The sequence below is a fragment of the Cryptomeria japonica genome, chromosome 5 (genome assembly GCF_030272615.1).
Source record: "Cryptomeria japonica chromosome 5, Sugi_1.0, whole genome shotgun sequence".
NCBI lineage: Eukaryota > Viridiplantae > Streptophyta > Pinopsida > Cupressales > Cupressaceae > Cryptomeria > Cryptomeria japonica.
In genome coordinates, this window is record NC_081409.1 from 174253574 (window position 1) to 174276775 (window position 23202).

At 34.1% G+C, this 23202-nt stretch overlaps 1 protein-coding gene across 1 annotated transcript in view; it reads right to left on the reverse strand.

Moving 5' to 3' along the window:
* The window catches only part of LOC131875784 (endoglucanase 16-like), a 49059-nt gene extending 43933 nt beyond the window's left edge, over positions 1 to 5126 (reverse strand). Inside the window, exons 1-3 of the mRNA XM_059220457.1 lie at positions 4581 to 5126; positions 4125 to 4313; positions 3525 to 3950 (exon numbers count right to left, since the gene is read on the reverse strand). Of these exons, the coding sequence (XP_059076440.1) occupies positions 3525 to 3950; positions 4125 to 4313; positions 4581 to 5126 (1161 nt within the window). The remainder of the gene's footprint in view (positions 1 to 3524; positions 3951 to 4124; positions 4314 to 4580) is intronic.
* Positions 5127 to 23202: the final 18076 nt, after the last annotated feature.

Sequence of the window (23202 nt, forward strand, 5' to 3'; positions counted from 1 at the left end):
TGGGATTGATTTATCTGGCACAGATGAAGGTAGTACCTTAGCAGGTTCAGATTCCTTCTTCTACAGCGCATCACTAAGTAACCCCATAGGAGGAACCTATTGGTTGTGGCCAGTACCTTGACCCTCAATTTTCTTTTTACAGATCTTTTTCGGTTTTGGCTTTAGCCGGACATGGCTTCGCCCAATGACCCACTTTTTAACAGTGAAAACAAGCAAAAGGAATAGATTCATATTCCACCTTCTGCACCCATAAGCCAAGTTTTGAGATCAGAGTGACTTCAGATGGTAAATTAGTAGTTTGTTTTACGTTGACACACAACCAAGAATAGACTAGCCTCTTTTTCTCCGTAGTCATCAGATCCATAGAAAGAAGCTCACCGAAGCAAGTCGCTAGACCCACAAAGATCGCCTCATCCTAGTACTCCAAAGGGGTTCCTAGAAGATAGACACAAATGGGTGCCTCATTGCACTCCCAAGACTTAGGATTAAAACCTGGTTCCCATTTCTTTAAGGCAAGGGAGGTTTTACCCAACATCCAAGGACCCCTTGTAAGGACAGATCTAAGATCCTCATCACAAACAAATGAGAAGGAGAAAAAGCCATTAGTCATTGCCACCACATCAATCTAAATTTTCCCTTTCCATTTCTAGGCAACCCATTCCCTAATCGATTCAATATTAGGGCAAGGACCAACAAACTTCCCAACCAGAACCGACTCCAGGATAGACATATTTTTCTCCACAATGCAGTCCGATATGAAAATCAAGCAAGTACCCGAGCTAGGGTCCACTTTGTGAGGAACATGGGAAATAGCTTTACCTTTAAGCCTAGAGAAAAATAGAGCTTACCATGATCGGTTGCACCCCAATGAGGGGGAAACATCTATAGAAGAGGATTTGGGCCCCTCCACAACATGCTTCTCAAAAGCACAAGAATATTTTCCATTTGTCAAGATACATTGAATCCCACCATCCCAGACCCCGTTATCACTGCCATCCATATAATTTTCCTTTCCCAATTCTTCCAGGGATCCTTCCTGTGAACAAGCCTCCATCACTTAGATGGTTTCTAACAATAATGTTATGTTACCATTAATTATAATTACAAGAGATAATCTTATTTGAAGGAAAGGGGTCATATACACTATATTATTTTAGAGAATATATTCTTTATTATTCAATTAATATTATCCCTTCACTCACTTGTCATGGTAGTTACCTTGTAATGGTAACCACTAATATTTTTATTATTAATTAATTAATTTAGTATCAAAATATTTTCACCTAGTTTCAATAATGAAGGTACAATTCATTTTTCATGTTAGTTTACCTTGTAATATATATCAAATATAAAAAAAATAGATTTATACGGACTAAAATTCATCCAAGTAGTCATAATCAAAACATCTCCACAATATTAGTATTGTATTTTCATTATTATATTGTTATCAATTTATTATAATCATAGTATAATATTATTATATAAATTTTTATACATAATATATTATATTATTGATAATATTATTTTATTATCCAGTTTTTATATTATTAAATTATAGGAAGATAACTAAACTAATATATTAATTCATATTTTTTATATTATAAATATGTTTATTAGTACTTGACATTAGGCTAGTACTATTGCAATCGATTGGGCCAAATTTTGATTAACTCATTATTATAAAATTATTTTTCCACCAATTATAATTTTGAGGTCATTAAAATAATATTTAATTCACCTATTAATATTTAGGTCATTAAATTTTTAAGTTATGAGTTATAATAATATATAATACCTATTTCATGTTAACAAAAAATATTTATACCATAACAAATATAATCTTTAATATGTTTAAATTTTTTCTATACAATATAAGCAAATTCTTCTTTCTTCAATATAATTAACAATAGTTATGTTAATAAAATATAGTTTGTGATGTTTAAAAAAGAAATCACAACCAACACATTGAATATATGTATATTTTATATATTTTCATTCTAATAGTATATTTTATTTATTTATTTAATAACCCTATATTTATCACTAATTATTATTACTATCTTAAATCTTATCATTTCATTAAGATTTATTCATTTGCAAAATCAAGTAAAAATGTTTCAAATAAAATGTTACTAGCATGTTTACTCACCTCAAGGTTAATAGTGTTAATGTTATTTAACCACAATTATATATATTTTTTGGTATTCTTTTATATGGCTAAGTTAGGGTATTTAGAAAAGAAAATTAATAGTCTTTTTAATCCTAAATACCTTAGAGATACCAACGCTATAACTCACATTTTAATTGTCACAATACTATTAATATTTTTTAGCCCTAAAAATAGGGTATGGATATTTATACATTATTAATTACCTAACCCTACTAACATCACTTATATTATTTGCCCAAGTCAATAATATTAAAGTTATTGTTATCTTTTCAAATTTATTTTACATATCCAATAAACAAATATTTATCAAATTATTTAAAATCCATATCTACTTTTTTTAAGTTTTATATTATATAAATAAATAAACATATATATAATATTATTTTAGTTATTCTAATACAATTTAATATAATTTAACAATATAAAAGTTTGATAATAAAATAATGTTATTAATAATATAATAATAATATCTATAATAATAAATAAATAAATAACAACGTAATAATAATAAATATATTAAAATTTATAATTCAATTAAAAATACTTTAATTTTTTTTTTTTAAATATAATAATGAAAATACAATAATAGAAAACTCTTAATGCTTGCTTATATGTCACTACTTTTAATCTAACGTTAAATCTATCTATCTATATCTCTAATTGATTCTTAACATAATCATAAACTAAAGATTTAATTTAAGCCTAACCTAGCATAAATTTAATCATAATACTAATTTAACAATTATCCTAAAACATATAAATTAATAATATTATTTTAGTTAGATTAGGTTATCCTCATGCAATTTAATAATATTAAACTTTGATAAGAAAGTAATATTTTTGATTAAGTGAAAAGTAGGTTTTGAAGGGGCCCCGAAACCCTTTTATAGAAAGATAATCAAAAGATAAGACATTAAAAACCAACTAGATAGAGAAAAACACAAAATATAGACAACGGGCAAAGACAAAAAGATAGCGAGAAGCCAAAAGAGGCAAAGGGACAACACATAAATAACTAAGGGATAGTCACGAGCAAAAGAAACTAAGAAAGGTTTATGATAAGCTTCGTTGCTTCTTGCTCCAGCTGAATCATAGAGGGAACAACACTCTTTCATTCCTCCAGCTCCTTGGCATGCTGAGTCATCTTCCTAGTACTAGCTTGAGTTATTTTTCCATGACCAGTAGTCCCCCCTTCAAGATTTAGAACCTTATCATCGATAGTATCAATAATATTTTTTTCTTGATGGATCTATTCTAGTTTGCTAATCATCACACTAAAGATGTTGGCAGAGGCTTTCATAATTTTTTGGCTTTGTTCTCCAATTTTCTATAGGGTGTTCTCATGATTGAGAACCTGATTTTCCAAATCATTGAATGTAGCCTCCACACCCTTAGATTGAGATCCATATGCACCAGCAATAGCCTCTACATCGTTGATGGCTTTTGTTAATTCTTCCAGGTAGTTAGGCAGGATATTGAGCTTACCTGTTCCAATAGCTTCTAAGGTATCCACTTTCCTAGATGAATCCTCTTGTTTGTTCTTCAAACTATCCATCTTTGAATAGACCCAATCAATAATCTTGCAGAACTCCATCATCCCACTCTTTGCGGTATTCAACATGGTTAAAGGAGAGTTTTCACTATGAATGTTGATCTCAGGGGTAGTATTATCTAAGGTCTCCATGTTAACACCAGTAGTTTTATCATTGGGAGACAGATTATTACCTTCCTTCACTATCTTCCCATCTTCTTCAACATCATCTGTCCTTTTATTGGGATCCTGAGGATTGGGTTAGATATTTAGAAAATCATTTACTTTTTCTGGGCCGATATCAGTGGTCATAAGGCTCTACTTGTTTTTCTCCTTTAGTGGTCAGGTAACATAATCAATATTAGTCTCCATCCCCTCATCATCCTATTCATCATATTCAAGCCCTATGTCCTCCTCCTGAACCTCACTCCTTTTTCCTTTAACCCATTTTCCATCTTTATTTTTTCTAGACCTAGAAGCCATATCTTTCTCCTTCCCCTTACTAGAACCTTTACCAGAGGTAATCCTATCACCATCATCTTCCCACTCAGTATTAGATGCCTCATCTTCACTATCTTCTGAGTTCTCAGACTCATCATCTGAATCTGAAAGCTAAGTGATAGAATGCTTCATAGAGGAGGCCTTGACATGGTTGTATAAAAGCAACATTAACACTTCATGTATGGGAGGGTTACTATCTATATTAGCCCTAAAATCCTTAATGCTAGTGTTAAGGGAGCTAAATAGATAGAAGGGTATAGACACAAGATCTTAATGGCAAAAATTATTCAGAAGCACAAAGTGATAACCATAGACACAAGAGAATCTACCATCAGGAGTTACATATTGCATGATAGCAAATAGAATCCATCTCCATACCTTCTTTATCACTTTTGGCAAGTAGTAGGTCTTGCTAGATTTCACCAACTTGGTTTTCTCAGAGTCCTCCTTTGAGAATCGGTTGATTGCACCCTCTATAAGCTTTTTGTCTCTGTAAAACTTTATGCCTCCCATTTGCATGCCAGTAACTTCCGCAATCATCCCTCCATCAGTATCAACCTTTCTTCCTCCTATGGTAATTTTTCTATCTTTCCAATTCTTCTTGAAAATTTTGGTAATGATAGGATTTTTCCCAACAAATCTCCCCATATACCCTATCATCTTGGCCATTTCCAGAATAGCCCATGCCTTCGACTTATCTTTCCATTGATCACAAGAGAGCGGTTCAATTCTTTTCCTATTACCTCCCATGGCATCAGCTACCAGATTATTCCTATCTTTCATGATGCAGAACAAGTCAAAAATAAAGATCAATGTGCAAAGCAGGAAGGTCTTTAAAATAGAAATGGGCACGCACAAAGCGTGCAAATTATTGTATATAGTAAACGCCAGCTCAATCTTCGAGCCCCGCTCTTTCTGATTCATTATGGCCTTTTTCATTGATAAGTACATTGTCATTATTCCTTATCACTCCCTCATAACCATGCACTCTATCATAAATGAAGAAGGCACGAGCCTCATGAGGAAGATCCAGCTCATCATGATATCAACATGGATGATCATGTTGGCAGCCCAATCAGCCATATTGTTGGTTTCTCTATAATTATGAGATACAACGCACAACTTGAAAAACTTAATTATCTCCTTAGCTTGAGATATGATATCTTTTATGGTCCATGATGGGGAGGATAGACCCTTTAGGCATTGAATAATGTTGTTATAATCTCCCTCAAGCTAGACTATACTAAATCCCAAAGATTTAACAAGGGCAAGGGTTTGGTAAGCAGCCATGGCCTCGGCTAAGTGGTTAGTCTATCATCGCATGGGGAGTGCCACTACTGCAATACAATAGCCTACATCACTTCTTTTCACTCCCCCACACCCAGCCCATGCCGAGTTTCCCTTGGCCGCCTCATAAAAATTAGCTTTGATCCAACCAGTCAGGGGAAAATACCACTTACTACTTTCTCTCTTATTTTTCTTGTCATCTCTGTCTATAAAAGAATAAAAATTCTAGTTTTTGAAGAGGTTTGAGTCATCCTTTCTCTTGAAAAGAAGAGGCTTTCCATCAACTTTCAAATTTTTCACAATGGCCCGATTAATTTTTCATAGACACCACTTTAGGAGAGGAGTAGGAGGCTTTGAAAATCCTATTGTTCATTTCTTTCTAGATTCCCCAAACTGGCAAGGTAAGGTCCCATAGAAATTTGATGAATTTGTTCAAGGAAAGGAATCTCCAACTAGTGAAACATTCTTGAATAGAAGCAGGAAAGACCCAATTCAGGTTCCAAAGCTATAAAATCTGTGACCAAATAACATGAGAGAAGGGACATTGGATAGCTATATCGTTAACATTATCTTCCTCATTTTTGCAAAGGTAGTACCTATTGGGTAGATGAAAGTCTCTTTTGCAAAGATTATCAATGGTGAGGATTTTATTCTATAGAAGGATCCAAAATTATATATTGATCTTGGGAGTGAGACCACTAAGCCAGGCTTTAGACTAGCAAGGGGGAGGTTCAAGGGATTTGGATAACAATAGAACAAAAAAGACCATTGAATGACTACCAAAGGAAGTTCCCACCCAAATGATTTTATCTTCAAGTAGAGGGACAATCAAAACAAAATTAAGAAGAACCATAACAAGGTTGCAGGTTGGTTCTATGTAACTCAAATTCACCTAGTGGTTTTCCCTCTACTAATCAACCACCTTGGTACCAAATTTGGCCTTACACTCAGAGATAAAAGGAGAAAAACAAACCTTATTGGAGAGGGGGGCTCCAACAACCAAGAATCCTCCCAAAAAATAACTTTCCTACCATTACCAATAGTCTATCTTTTACCTAGTCCAGCAATCGTTTTAGATTGGACAACATTGTTCCAAATAGCAGAACTAGAAGGGGTATCACAGGAATTAAAAAAATATGTAAGAGATATCTAAGGTTTCATATATTTGGCTTGCCAGATTGAATTCCATTCATTAGTTTTTCCAAACAATCTCCAGATTTGTTTGGTGAGAAGAGCTCTATTAGTGGTTTTTATATTTCTTAGACCAAGGCCACCCAATTTTTTAGGTCTAAAAACCTTGTCCCCGGCTATCAGATATACCCTTTTCCTCTCCTCAACCCCTGACGAGAGGAAGGACTTTTGAATCTTTTCAATAGCATCAACAAATTTGGTTAGAATTCTAAACACAGTTAAAGCATACAAGGGAAGACTCTGAAGGGAAGATTTTAATAATTGGATTTTCCCCACTTGGCTTAGAAGGGCCCCTTTCCAGTCATCTTATTTTTTGTGGAATATATCCACCAAGATACTCCAAAACATCTTAGTGGGCTTTTTGCACAAAAGGAGACCCAAGTAGATAGAGGGGAGCAAGCTGATCTGACAATCCAAAATTCTAGCATTTCTTCCTAGCTTGTCTTTAGGAGTGTTGAGGAAGAAGAGGGAGCTTTTCATCAAGTTAATTAGTTGACCAGTGGCTTGGCAATAGTTGACCAGAGGCAATTTTAGGGTTATGGCTTCCTTGATAGTAGATGCACCCATCAACACCGTGTCATCAACAAATTATTAATGGGAGCAGATTATGTCAACCGACAACAATCTAACACCTTTTAGTTGACTCCCATAAACAACTTTACTGATATATCTTCCCAAACTCTCAACCAAGATAGCAAAAAAATAGGAGATATATTATCCCCTTGTCTGAGACCCCTCGAAGACATGAAGAATGGGGTAGGACAGCCATTGATAATAACCAATAGTGAGGGAGTAGAGATCAACTGGGAGATCATCTAAATAACTCTCTCACCAAATCCAAAAGCTTTGAGGATTATGAGAACAAAGCACCAATCCACCCAATCATAAGACTTCAAGATTTCAATTTTTATGAGGAAACCTTGATTTTTGGATACTTCTAGGGAGTGAATAACCTCATGGACCGATATGATGGAATCTAGAATCTGTCTACCAGGAATGAATTCGGTCTATTATGAAGAAATGATATCCAGAATAATGGAGAGAAATCTAAGGGTGAGAACCTTAGATATAAACTTGTAAAAGGAATTGCACAAACTAATTGGTCTGAAAATCTCCATAGAGTCAGCTCCCGGGGTCTTACGGATAAGGAATAAAAATGTGGCATTGATTTTTTTCAAAAGCAACTTAGATCCAAATAATTCTTAAACACCCTTAACAATATCCTAGTATAATGATATGCCAAAATGACTAAAAGAAGAACATCGGGATGCCATCCGACCTAGGGACTTTATTACCTTCAAAGGAAAAGACGACTTGCTTGATCTCAACATTAGAAGGGATAGCAAAGAGAATTTTATTTTGGTCTCTCCTAATCATCTTCGAGATAGCAGCAAGGAATAAGTCTTGGGTGCTTTTATCCAGATTGTAATCCACCGACAAGAGAGACAAGGAGTAGGATCTAGTTTCCTTTTTTATTTCATCTTTCTCAAAGGACGAAGTCCCCCCTATGGAAATTTTTGATATTCTATTGGCCACCTTGTGTTTCATGTCAGTCATATTAAACAGTCTTTTATTCTTATCACCTTCATTAAGCCACACAGAACGGGAGCACTGCTTCCAAAATTTCTCTTCTTTTTTAACAATATCATGATATTTATATAAATATCTCATTCTTAGAAGCGATGGAGACCTCACTATACTCATTAGCTTAGATTTTATCTTGAATATCCTTAAGATCAAGTTGTATCACAGATTTAGAGGCAAAAATGTCACCAAAACCTTCCTTATTCCATCTCTTTTCCTTTTCCTTCACACACCTTAACTTTTTGGCCACTAGGAACATGGCACATCCCTCCATTGAAATGTTCCACCAATCTTTGATAACTTCCTCAAGCTTGGGGTGGCCCATCCACATTTTTTCAAATTTGAAGTGGAAATTTCTCCTCCCAGAGATGGGGTCTGCTATAAAAGAAATTGGATAGTAGTCCAAGCGAATATGAGGAAGTGCATTTAAAAGGAACAGTTCTAATTATTTAACCAATCATTAGAGATAAGGGCCCTGTCAAGTCTCACCTATATAATATTGGAGCCAATTCCTTTATTAGTCCAAGTATAATTAGTAACCTGCAGATCCACATCATGGAGTGCCTGATTATCAATGAAGCTCATAAAATTCATCCTACTATCAAGATGAGAAGGAATACCCCCAAATTTCTCATTCTCCTTGAAGGGAGTGTTAAAGTCTCCCATCACCAACTAACCTTCAAAATTGAATTGAGTTCTGATAGAATCTTAGTTGTTCCAGAATCTACTACTTCCAAGTTTAGAATTTGGGGCATAGATGTTAGATAAAATCCAAGTAGTCCCATCTTTATTGTGATGAAATATAAACATTATCATACTATTGTCAAGCTAAACTAGATTCCCCTCGACGTGTTGAAGCTTCCACAAGAGAGAAATACCTCCAGAGGCACCATCTGAGCTACTAGCAAAACCCCACAGTTCTTAAACACTTTGATTTTTTCCACTTTATACTTAGACATTTTAGTTTCTTGAATTAGAACAATATAAGGTTTATGATCCTTGACTAAGTTCCTAATAATATCCTATTTATGCAGACCATTGAGTCCGCTAATGTTCCATGAAATAATCTTCATATTCATTTAAAAAAACATACCGCATGGATGGTAAACTGGGTACCATCCGCTATATTCTTACTGGCTTCCATCTCCCTTATTTGAGTAGCTGATTTCCTTCCTGGCGTTGCTGGATTCGAACCTACATTATCTTTTGTCCTCCCCTAGTTATCATAGGAGTAGTCTGGGGTGTAGATTTCAGACCCTTTTTCCTGCCCACTTTTTCTCTATGACATCATTGATCTAGATTTCATCATCCATAGGCTTTTGGGCAGGTGAATTTTGTAAAGCATTAGACTTTCCTTCTTCATCTACCCATTTAGAGCTTATATTGAGAAGAGAATTTGTTGGCGACAATGAAAAAGTGGATTTAACATACTCAACAGACTTCTGGGATTCGGGAGAGGAGTTTCCACCAAGAATATTGCATTGTTGGGCATCTTCAAAGCTGGGATAAGGCTCCTCATTATTCAAGTCCTTAGAAATAGAGTTATAGTCCTCCTCCACATTGTTAGCATGCAGAACAAAATGGATTTCACCTTCCTTTAGGTCTTCATCCTTCTGCTCATCATAGTTGGGGCTAGGCTTTTCTCCTTCATCAGATCTCACCTGGTCGCCTTTGAAATTATCCTTGTTTGATTCCTTGGTACAAGCCATATTATAATTTCCTTTTGATCAAAATTATCAGGAATAATGGCATTTTGGATCTCTGCTTCCTTCTTGTTGGTATTTTTAGCTTTCCACTGCAACCTCTTATCTTTTCTAGCTTTATCCTTTTCAGTGTGTAGGGGGTATTTCTTTGAAATATGTCCATCTTTTTTCAATGGAAACATGCAAATGGAATACTCTCATATTCTAACGGTTGGATCCATTTCCCAAGCCTAGAGTTAATATCAATGGAGAGAGCAATATATGTTCCTTAGGAGACATGCATGCAAATTATTGCATAGCTAAGTCATCTTCTGGTAGTTGTAGTGGGATTAATGGAGAGGAGTTCACCAAAGGAACAAGTCAAACCATTATAGACATCTTCAACCCAAAATTCCAGGGGTAGACTTGAGAGTCTTACTGAAACAGAAGCCTAAGCAAAGAAGGGAGCATTAAGATCCAACAATGGCAACCACTTCTGAAGCACCAAAGTAGTTTTACCAATCACCCAAGGACCACCACAAAGAATGTTAGTCATATCCTCTTCACAAGAAAAGTTGAGGGAAAGGGCCCCTTTTGGCATAGTTGTTATTTCTACCTGTCCCTTAAGAACCCACTTTTTTCTAGCATACTCCCTAACAACATCAATATTAGGTCTAGGACCTAGAAAAGTAATATTATTAATCTAATATTAAAAGTAACAATATTTTTGTTATTATAATATTTAAACTATTTATTTTCATGTAATTCAATATTCCAACAGTTATAAGTGCAATATAATTAGATAATATTATAGGATATCTTACTATTTCTAATACAATCTCATTTTGTAAAATCAAAATTAATATCAACTTACAATACATTTAATTTTAACCTATATTTTGAAGTTACAATTATAATTCAAATCACATTGAGTATTTCTATTTCTAAATCATATAACTACAATCTTACCAAATAGACTAATAATAAACTAATTCAAAAGACCATTCTTATTTATTCAAATAATAATAGCTACATTTATTAATTCTATTACAATATTAAATCGATCGAAAAGTACTTGCCACTACATGGCACTTGTTTATTTATATGAATCTTTAAAAGATATAGACTTTAAATAGCGTGAAAATAAAATTTAAACATTCTAAATATTATTTTATTGTACCTAAAATTTTGCCTTAGAAATTTCATTTATTGAACTGTATTCCTATCCTCTTTGAATCGTAACCATATTCTAACCCTAACCACAAATCACAAGTTTTGCCTAGAAGCCTATTTGATCCTTAAGCCTAACTCAAAATACCTAACCATTACCCTAATTAAACCCTTACCCTAATTATGTTTGAATTATAATCATAATTTAATCCTAACTCAAAAATTTCTTTTAAATAACTTTAATTAAACATTAATTGAATCAAAGTCCTAACCCTAATTGAACCCTACTCCTAATTTAACTCTAACACTAAACTAATTGAACATAAATCTAACCCTAATTGAATAAGAATCCTAACCCTAACTATAATTAAACCTAACTATAATTGAACTATAATTATAATGAATGTATTTGGTAATCTTATTATTTTTTAAGTTAGTTCATTTAATCTTAACTATAATATGTGTAAATATGTGTAATATTATTGAATATAAGAGAATCCATTTTTTAAATTAAAATTCAATTAGTGTTATGAATATATATAAAGAAATCCTAGAGATATAGGGGTTTTTGCTGGTGTAAATAATTATTCATCATGGATATTATTATACCTTACTTAAGTTTACTTAGGAAATGCATTTCATAGTAGTTTGGGTAAGAGACACTTGGGTGTCTCTGCCACATTGGGATAGTGTGTGTAGGAGAATTTCCAAATTTTATGGTGTGATCTTGTTACTACTCTATCATATCCACTTATTTTGGAGTGATAATTCCACCTTCAGTGGGTGATCCACCTCGTGGGATATTTTATTGTTTTTCCTACCTACCACACCTATTTCCTACCTTCCCTTGTTTCATATTGAGCCACATGTCATGTTTGTGTGCTCACATATCCATATAGCCTTGCCTATATATGCAGGTTCATATTTATTGTATGAACAACTATTGATCTTTTGATCATCTATCTATTAATGAGAATACAATTTATTCTTGTCCTATATTTTGTCTCTCTATTTTTGTACATTTCATTGAGCTTTTGATCTTGGCAAAATCTCACATGGTATCAAAGCTATTAGAGAATAATTGATTCATCCTTGAGAGGCATTATTGCGATGTCAAGAGGTATATCTGAGGAGCAACATGTTTTGGAGCTGTCCTAGACTAGATTCGACCTCGCCATTGCATCTGAGTGGTCCTTTCCATGAATTTCGATTAAATTCACCTATATTGTGTGACAGTTAGATTTTGGGCTTGGAGAAATTTTTTACCCAATTTGGGCTGTATGGTACAAATTTTTTGAAAATTTAAAACAAAAAAAAAGTTTATTTGAAAAAGTTTTTGTTATAAAAGAAAAATAAAAAATATATTATTTCAGGGAAGTTTTTCAACCCCACCCCGTAGCAGTCTATACTGAAGCGTTTGCAGAGGTTAGTAGGATATACCCTATAGTTGAGGCCCCTGCCATCATCCTCATTGTACTGCTTGTTAGCACCGGCCTCGCCTCTCAGATCCCCACCAGCACCAGCCTTGACTCCCTCCGATCACCTTTGTGTTGTCGGTGTCGTGTCCCACTCGTGCTACCGCTGCACCTATCAACCATTGCACACTCTCGACGACCCAACACTCCGGTTGGCCTCGACGTCCCTCTGTCCATTGGACTGCCTTGATGCCACCTCCACTGTCGGCATTGACCTCTGATCACCATGCGGCCCCCACGCCACATATACTATCCACTCAGTAGCCGAGTTACTTGCTCAGTCAGTGCCACATCACCTGTATCTAATCCGATGAGACCCTGCTAAATCATCGTTTTAGCACGCAATTAGCACCTAGTCCTTGTGTGCCACATCATCCAAATGGGCCACCACATCAGTAGTACTGTACGACAATACAATACACTTCATCATTTTTGTACTTACACGTCAGCTATTTCAACCAACCAGATCACACTACGTGTCAGTCCATACTGTATGGACGCCCAGTCAGCAAAGAGGTGACGTTTTCACGACTGCTAGACGACTGTCAAATTTAGCCTCATGTTTTTTTGACATCATCATTTTTTGAAAATTTGGTAGGCCCGCTCTGTTGAGCTTTTTGATTTTGTAGTTCAACTTCAAATGGCCATATCTTGCTCATTTTTGCTCCTTTTTGGGTGAAAGTTTGTTTGGAATGGGGTAGAATTTTTTTTACTTTCTCGTGGTGGCATTAGTTTCTAATTTTGATGGACATATTTTTCAGAAATAATAGTTATTGGTGACTATACCTGTCCAATCTTTGTTTCTGCAACTTTCGAGACTCCATTTGGGCTCATGCAAACTCCTTTTCAAGTACCATGTTTTTTAAAGGTGCATAATTTGTTGTCTACTCTCATAATATGCTATCAATTTATAGAAATTTTGGGTATAAATTGTACTTTCAGCATATGGTGTTTTTTGGCCAATTTGGCACTTGTATTGCATGGATCTATCTTGCTGGTCTTTTGCATTGTAGTTCTCAGCCTATTGGTATAGTTGTAACAAAAATCAGAATTCCACCTTGCCATTGTTTGCAAGTGGCCTATTGTACACACACTACATATAAAGTGCCAAAATCATCTTTTTTGGGGGATACTTTGATTGATTGAATTTGGGAGGTGTCTCTTGTTCTTTTGTGCTCTTGTGTTCCTTCCCTTTCGTTGCTATGGGTTCTTATAAGTTTCCTATCTTAACTCCTCATAATTATGCTACTTTAAAAATTGATGCATGGAGTAAACTTATGGAAAAAGAACTAACTCATTATATTGATGGAATTATTATTGCTTCTGTTGATCCTAAGGTTGATCCTGTTGGTCACTTAGATTGGATCAATAAAAATATCATGGAAATTGCTACCTTAAGGAAGTATGTATCAAAGGATCTCATTTTTCATATTGAGAAATATACTCTAATGAAGGATGTTTGGCAAAAGTTTCGAGACTTGTATGGTCAAGTTGATGAGATTAGGGGATATCGAATTGATAGTAATCTCACCATGTTAGATCCCAAGAACTTTTATAGTATATAACATTATGTCAATAAGGCAAAATAGTTGAGGGAACAACTCAAAGATTGTGGCTTTGATAAGAAGGATACTCAATTGATCTTCAAGTTGACAGGTTAACTTCCACAAGAATATGCAGCATTTGTTTCTAGTTTCCAAACCTATAGGATGACAATGGGTTCAAGCTACACAATGCCTGTATTTGATTTTTTCGCTGAAATGTTGATGATGAAACAAACTAATTTGATAAGCATGGACATTCTTAAGACTTCTAAGTCTTAAGAATTAGTGGCAAATCAAGGGAACAAAGGAAATAAAGGAAATGACAACTCAAACAAGAAGAAATGACAATCAAAGCGTAAGGAAAAAGCATCACCTTTTCCACAACAAGGAGATTCATCCTCTTCCAAGAGGGACAGACCCACTTGTGCCTATTGTAAAAAATTGAGGAGCATCGTTGCCATTCTAAGAAGATTGATGAGCTCACACATATCATCAAAAAACATAACATTGATTTGCTTAATGTCTACAAGAAGGAGGATTCATCACCTTCTACTTCCTCACAATCAAAAGGAAAAGGAAAAGCATTCATGGATTTTACAAGTGGGAAGACTCACTCTTTTAGGACAAGAAAAGGAAAAGATCTTTGTGCTACTACAAGTCATGATTTAGGGAGATGGGTTCTAGATTCACGAGCTTCTCATCATATGGCATTTTTGTACTCTATGTTCTCTACATTTGAGCCTTGCACCATGCCGCAGATTTTGATGGACAACCATACATACATGAATTTGATTGGGAAAGGATCTATTACCATTGGGGATAACTCCTTCAATGATGTGTTGTGTGTACCCCATTTGACAAGCAATCTCCTTTCCATCTATCAAATCACACATGGCACAACTAAGAGAATTGTGGAGTTCACACCAGAGTTAGTTTTCATTAGAGACTTGGAGACTAGAGCTATCATTGCGACTAGGGTATCAATCAGACATCTCAGTTATACTCCTTTTTAGATTTTGTTGATGATGATGATTTTACATATGATGATTCTACACATGATGATCACACTTCTTGTGATGGTTCAAATTTTGAGGAGAACTTTGGGTACTTGAACTTGGGGATTCTCACATGTGACCCCATTCTTGAGCCTTGTGTTTCATCTCCTCCTATTGATATCAGATCACCTATTGCACCTGATGATGTAGATAGTGCGATAATTTTGCCTTCTTGTGATTCAGTGCGGTAGGATATTCATTGTCTTCCAACTTCAGTTTCATGGGATGATTAGTTGATAGACATTGTAGGTTTGTTTGTAGAATCCTACATTGCAGATTTGGGAGACATCATTGATGATATTCATCTGCTCTTTGATGAAGATGATCCTTCTTCGATTGTTGCGAGGGAACACTCTGACCCTCTTGTTCATTCTCTACATGAACATTCTTTCGAGGTTGACATGATTGTGGATACTTATGTACAACATTTTGATGAGGTCTCTTTATGTTTAGAGGAGACATGTTAGTCTTTATATTGTGTTCTACATTCATCTCCACTAGATCTTGGAGTGGTTTTTTCAGCAATGTGGAGCAGTTTACTACCTTTAGAGGGGGTATCTTTCAACATCGACATGGGGACACTTGGGCAGTTTTCAGAGATTTCATTTATCATGAGTTTTTTTCATACATCTTCCCTTCATGATTGGGGAGACTTCATAGATACACCTTTGGTTTTGTTTCTTCCTAAGGGGAGGAATGTTGTTCAACATTCATGGAGAAGTTTCTTCATACATCATCAAGCTTCTATCATTGGTGCAGATTCTACATTAAGGGGGGGCTACCTCGCTTCTCTTCTTCTCTCATATGGGTGGGATTTTTTCTTCACATGGGGTTTTGTTCCTCACACACTTCTATGAGAGTTCTCTTGTATTATTTTCATCTCTCTTTTGGGAGAGGGTTTTTTCCCATTGGTTTTTTCTCTCTTTCCCCACTTTGTGAGAGATTTCATTGCATATATTTACATGCATTTGCATTTGTACATGGGTACCTAACATGGCCTCGTAGCTAGGACATCTTGCATTTCTTAGTTGCATTGTAGACTTAAGTGCATTCCCCTAAGTTGCACTTAAGGGGGTTGTTGGTGTAAATAATTATTCATCATGGATTTAGGGTTAAATCTGGTTATGACTAAGATTTAGTTTGACTTTGTGTTAGTGTTTAGTTTTGTTTAGTCTTAACTAGGTTAAGGGTTAGTGTTCAATTATGTTTCTTTCAATTTTGTATAGTTTAGGTTTGGGGTTAAATTTGGTTTAGTGTTGGTGTTAAACTTTGTTATGGGTTAAGGTTAAGGTTAAAATTTAGTTTTAGTTTTAGTTTTTAGTTTGGTTTAGTCTTAAATTACATTAGGGTTAGTATTTAACTTGACTTAGATTTAAATGATGTTTCAAGTTAGGATTCAATTTTGTATTTTTTTTGGGTTAGAGTTCAATTTGATTTAGTCTAAGGTTTAGGTTCAATGAGAATTAGTGTTAGGGAAACTACTATGTATAAATTATGTAACTTGACTTAGTTTTAAATTATTTTTTAAGTTAGTTCATTTAATCTTAACTATAATATCTTTAAATGTTTGTAATCTTATTTAATATTAGAGAATCCATTTTTAAAATTAACATTCAATTCGTATTCTAATTAGGCTTAATTGAATTTAAGATTCAACTAAATTTATAGTTAACATACAATTAGTATTGTAATTAGTTTTACTGTTTCAATAAAAAGACAAAATTTATGAAATTTATATATTATAATTGTATGAGGATAACTAAAATGAAACTTTAAAAGATTTAAATATTTACATATAGATTCAAAATAATTAGAAAAGAAAAGTGAAACATACTAAATATTAAAGCTATGAGATTTCCACAATCCATGTTATATTCTCATGAAATTATTTGAACCAATTAGATTGAAGAAAAACAATTTCTATAATTTGAAAACTTAAAAATCATGTATCTAACTATTTAAAAATTAAAAAATAAAATTAGGTGCAACAGATTGCAATAGTACTAATAAAATTAGGTGCAACCGACTGCAATAATACTAGCTAAACAACAAATTCTAATAAATTAATAAATAAAATTGTTAAGACCAACTTCATCAACTAAATTTTCTCAACCTTGCAAAAGATTTTCAATAGAGAAAAGTAAGTCTAGGCAAGAAATTTAATAGACAATGGCCACCAAGAAGACAAAAACAAACAAACAAGGAAACTAAAATTTAGAGTTTAATTTGAATAAATTTCTATGCAAAAATTACTCGTCCGGATTGGCGAGGTCTAAAATATCTTTGATATTGTTGTCGTTGGCCATTGTAGATGAACACTTATAAAGATAGAAGATAGAGTAACTCCAATGACTACACAAGTTGTTCAGAGGAGATTTATATAGGCGTCCAGAATGTTGTCTGATTCTACACAAGAAGAAAATTGTTAACATGAAGCACAAGATTGAAATTGCTAGCTGAGAAAATGTCAATTAAATCCAATTTACTTTCTCTCTTATCGTAGATGAGGAATTTAATCAAATCCACTTTACTTTCTTTCTTATCACAACATCATGATCGAAGTCTCTTTTCCATAACCAGCTTATATTCGTTCATAATGTTGACTACTATCTTCTTTCTCAAACTGCATATATTCTTTTAGGATTTTTTTATAAACTATTTCTTTCTCAAACTTCATTTGTATCTTCCTTCTTAAGGGGATGGCAGTTACCTCGTTTAATTAAATCCACAAAAATAATTAAATCCATTTGCGAACTCGTAAAAGAGAAATCCATATTTATTTTGCAAGTCATAAGATCAATGAACATTAAATAATCTTCAAGAAATTTAAGTGAAAATAGTTCAACTGTTCGGTAATTGAAGCCCAACCGTCAGATCCTGTCTCTTCATTAGCTGCCTATTAATATTTTCTAGACTATTCTTGTATGGGTTGTTGTTAGCTGATGAAATCAGATTGAGTGCTGCTCTATGTATATGAAAATAGAGATCTAATAAAATCCTCCTCCGCTTCAAAGTGGATGTAACCATTTTTATGGTGAACCGCTATAATTTTTGGTGTTGTGTTTTTGATTGTTTTGTTTTAGCTTTACTTAATCTGTTGGTTATTTTTTTATCTGCTTTCAAATTATCATCAATTGATATCAGAGCTCGGTAGTAAAGCTGGTTGGAAATCAGTAATGAATTTTTAATAATGGAGGAAGTGAATAATTAGAAGACTTCAAAGATCAAGATATAACATTTCAATTACAAACATTTCAATTCAAATCTATCCACTGCCCTCAAAAGGCACACTCTGCACTTCCATTACATTTCAATTCCAAAACAAGGTTTGATTTAGGTAAACCCCTATCCACATTACCTTTTGTGTTTCTTGTGTGTATAGGTGATAGGTTCAAGAGCTGTAAATATGGAATTAGGCAAAGTAGATGGAGACGATCAGATTTAACTTTTGCAAGAACAAAAAGAAAAGGATAGGGTCATTCTGCATATCATTGTTAAACAAATTTCCTCTCAAACTTCTAGGGTTGTTTCTGAACATCATTATGATTCCAAAAAAAATTATTTTATTCACATCTAACATTTGGGGGACAATGTCATCCAAGCTCCATTGTCTTTCTTTTTAGTCCTATTTTCTAGTCACGGGTTCCATTCATGTTCCTCATCTTCAGAGTTTACTTTAGTCGGGAATATTCGCCAATGGCGAATTTTTCATGTCGGCGACCTAGGAAATGGAAAATATTTTGTACCAACTGGGGGTGGCCATGTCACTAGAACATTATCAATTTCCATCAAATTCACGACCAGATCGCCATATGTCTTATGTAATTAAATGTTTCTATGTGAGGATTTTGCCAATACAATATTCGATGGACACACAGTAAATTTAATTTTTTCGCCTACACTCTCTGAGGTTGCCTTAATAGACAACCATAATTTGCCTATAGGAATGTGAATATTTGTTTGCCAGGAGGACCCAATTGGCCCAGAATTTTGCCGATACGTGTCTCCATTCACCCCAACTTTCGCCAACTATATTGTATTTTCCAATTATTTGGATGACCCATAATCACCTCGAAAATTACATAAGTCATGTTATAGTTACACGGTATTCACCAAATATTTGTATACCATATAAAATTCCCACGGAATTCGCCATATAAGGATTGGTATAAATACATGCAAAGATTGGATCTATCTCTACACAATCTAGTGGGTTCTAGGCTCTAAATTTTGATCAATAGTGAAGTTTCAGACCAAGGAAAATCATTGTTGTTGATTGCATTGGCGATTGCTAGTGACCTAAAGGTGAGCGATCATATTTTTCAAGTGTTATAATATTATTCTAAATTTATCTATATTTGTTTGCACTGTTGAGTTCATTTTTATTTAGTGGCGACCCGTCAGTGCCAAGTGGTCAGCAGGGACATTTAGACCTCAGACATCTAGATTGTAGGTCGTACGACCAATGAAACATATATTATACTTTATAGTATATTATTGCTTCTTCAACAAATTGATATTTTTTTGGTTGCCTTTATTTCATTCGAGATGTCAAATAGGAAGAAGGGTAGGAAACTTGAATGTGAGGAAGGCCATGAGAGGCCAACAAAAAGCAAAACGTTGTCTTTGTACTTTGGCTTTGGAAAAGATTATGGTGAAAATCAAGAGGGTACATCATCACAAGTACAAGTACAAAATTCGCAACCTACTTTGCATGTTGAAGATGACAGTGAACCTGATATCTTATATCATGATGATCTTGAAGAAAATTATCTGGTAGATGTCCAAGTTAGCTGGAATGATATAATCAACTTGGGTGATAATGTCATTGATGATAATGCACAAAAGGGGAAAAAAAAATCTAGTCAAAAAAGGATGAACCATAATCAAAAAAGGATCGGGAGTGGGATATGTTAGTGAGGAATTTTTAAATTAATTGGGCATCAAAGTATCCATTCATTGAACTAGTGGAGAATCCAATTGAAGGCAAGCCTCCAATAGAATGCAGGTGTAAGATTTGCAGTTGGAAATATAACAAGGAAATTAGGTTGCAGCTAAAATTTGACACCATAGAAAAGCATATGGGTAAAGTTTATGAAAAACAAATGATAGACGGAGTTGAAAAATCAGTGATAACATGGAAAACAAAGGAGGAATGTAAGCATGTGAGGAATGCTGAAGAGTATTATTTTCATGAGAAATATCGACGAAGCCTACTGAAGTTAAAGGTTCTATTGAACCTAGTTTTGGAAAAGCAATGCAAATAGAACAACTGGGAAAAGTTGTTTAGTTAAGCCTTGTTTTTTATATGTTGAGTAGAGGGCGTGCTATGACAAATTTCCCATCAATTAGTGGTTTATTACACTTTTTGAAAGTTCCTAACTATCCTAATAGACATTGGTCAGTAAACAATGGATGGGAATGGGCAAGTTATCTTGCTGAGGTTGAAAAAGAAGATGTAAAGGAAAAAATAAGAGAGTCAAACTTTATTGCATTTTCTTTAGACAAAGTTATAGCAGTAGACTATACTTCATGGGTATGCATGCATGTTTATACTGTACCTAATCATGCCCACCAACCTCATCTATTATCTGTTGCTAAATTGAAGGAGAGTGCGACAATGATAAATTTATTTCAACTAGTAAAGAGAAGTTTAATTGAATATGGAGGTATGTATGACAATCTAGCTTTTGGAATTCACTAGATGGCTCACAAAATGAATCTAGCTTTTTGAATTGTGAGCAAGTATGCTTCGGTAAAAAAATGAAATTTTAATCAGAGAGCTCTACTCACACTTTGGTTGAAGTGCCAAGCCATTAATGGAATTTCAACACTTTGCTGATGGAATAACTGATGGGAACAAGATTTTCAAGGATAATGATACCAGATGGATCTCTTTGGATGGTCCAGCGCATTGATTTTTTTAGAATATCCATCCTTGATTGGACTATTTCACACAACTTACGATGAATCAGAGCAATCAAAATTTATTAACCTTCTTCAGAGGTTAAGTAACCTAGAGACACTCTTAACTTTAGCAGCTCTTCTGCCCATGCTAAAGGAAATGAGGAATATTATGAAGGCTGCCCAAAAAAGAGCTCTGTATATTGCAGAATATGCTATGTTGCGTAAGATGGCATGCATGACCCTTGACAATCTCTATCAAAATCAACCAACACTATTTGATGAAAAATTTGTTAAGTGGCGGACACTCACAGATTTGAATAATCGTGATAACATTTTACAAATTGATACAAATGGGGAGATATGTGCCAATGTATGAGGAGTTGAGATACCAATGCACTTCTATGCCACGGTCAACCTCGAGGAACTCAGAAAGCACCTTAGAAAGCAACCAGAAATAGTTACGAGGGAAGATTTCAACAAGATTGTTGAGACTGAAACTACTTCTGTGAAGAAAATTTCCTCTGATCTTTCCTCACAAATTAGAAGCAGATTCCCTCCTGATAATCTACTTGAAGCCATGTCTATTGTGTTTCCTCAATATTGGAGCCTCAACAGTGCAGCTGATTTTCGAATTAAGCTACTGACTTTGATAAAAAAAAGTTGCATATCCAAAGAATTGAATGGAGTAACTATAAATGGAGTATTAAATGAAACTCGTCTTTGAGAGAAATCATCTCTTTTTGCATACACTATGAGAGAACAATATGGCACAATGGAGAACCCTCACAAAGAGGGATCAGTAACAAGGCTTTGGAAATATATAGCTGAGAATGCAGCGTTGCGTGATTCAATGTCAGAATATTTGAAGCTTGCTGATTTATGTCTTACCATGATATTGGGTTCGGTGGAAGATGAGAGAGTTTTTAGTTCTTTGGGGTTCCTAAAATCAAAGCTAAGAAACAAACTAGACAAAAATTTGGAAAAATTGCTTGAGGCTCTATACATCTAGGTATGATGTCCATACTTTTCCTTATGATAGGGCACTGCAAATCTGGAGGTCTAAATGTGAAAGAAGAGGTTTGAGAAACACTTCAAACCAAAGTTCCAGTGGGACTATTGACTCATGTACTAGACTTACTGGTAGCATTGAGATGCAGTTCAATGAAGGTATGTAGACTCAAAGTGAAGAAAAGATAGACAAGAATCAAGAAAGCTCTTAATTTTATGAGGATGAATAACAACTGTAAGAGATTGGTATTTATTAATCTTATTACTATATCTCATCATTCATATTAAAAAATCATATTATTATGGTTGATAACTTGATGATATTTTATGAGTCTATTAAATTTTTGCAATTAGAATTTAATATTGATTTGTAATTGTATTTTTCAATTTTCTATTTCTAGATTTAAAATAGCATAATAAAAGAACATAATGTGCTTATTCATATAGAGATGTTTATTTAGACATGTTTGAGAACTTAGATTTTCATTATTTCTTTCAAAATATAGCCATATGATACAATTCATTCAATAGTAATACACCACTCTATGTGATTCTCCATGCAAAAGTCAATACAAAGTTTTAGAACCCTTTGCAAATGACCCTGAATTCCCTTTTATAGAAACAAGGGAGAAACAATAGCTTCAGGTCGAATTGCAACATGTGAAGACTCAACATCAAAATTACAAACTCAACACAAATTTACATGGCCATCACATGTCGGATTAGCAATTTAACAACTGCTACATGTCTGATGTCTCATGTTCAAAAAACAAAGTTCAAACTTAAATATTAATTCAATCCATGACAAATTAAATATAGACAATAGTAGTACCCAAAACCTAGTAATCGGAAATAGAGAAATGCAAAAATGTTAAAACTTGGGAGAATTTGAGAGTACAAATTTACAGGCTGAATGTTTGCACTGTGCATTCATAGGCTAGATTAGCATTTTAGCAATAGCGAGTGATGGTTTTTTCCTATTCATAAAACAAATTTATTTCAAGTGATGCCAAATTCCAAATAGAAAAAACATAAAACCTTAAAATTAAGAGTAAAAGAAGAAAATTGTGCAATACATACTATGATTCTTAAGATTT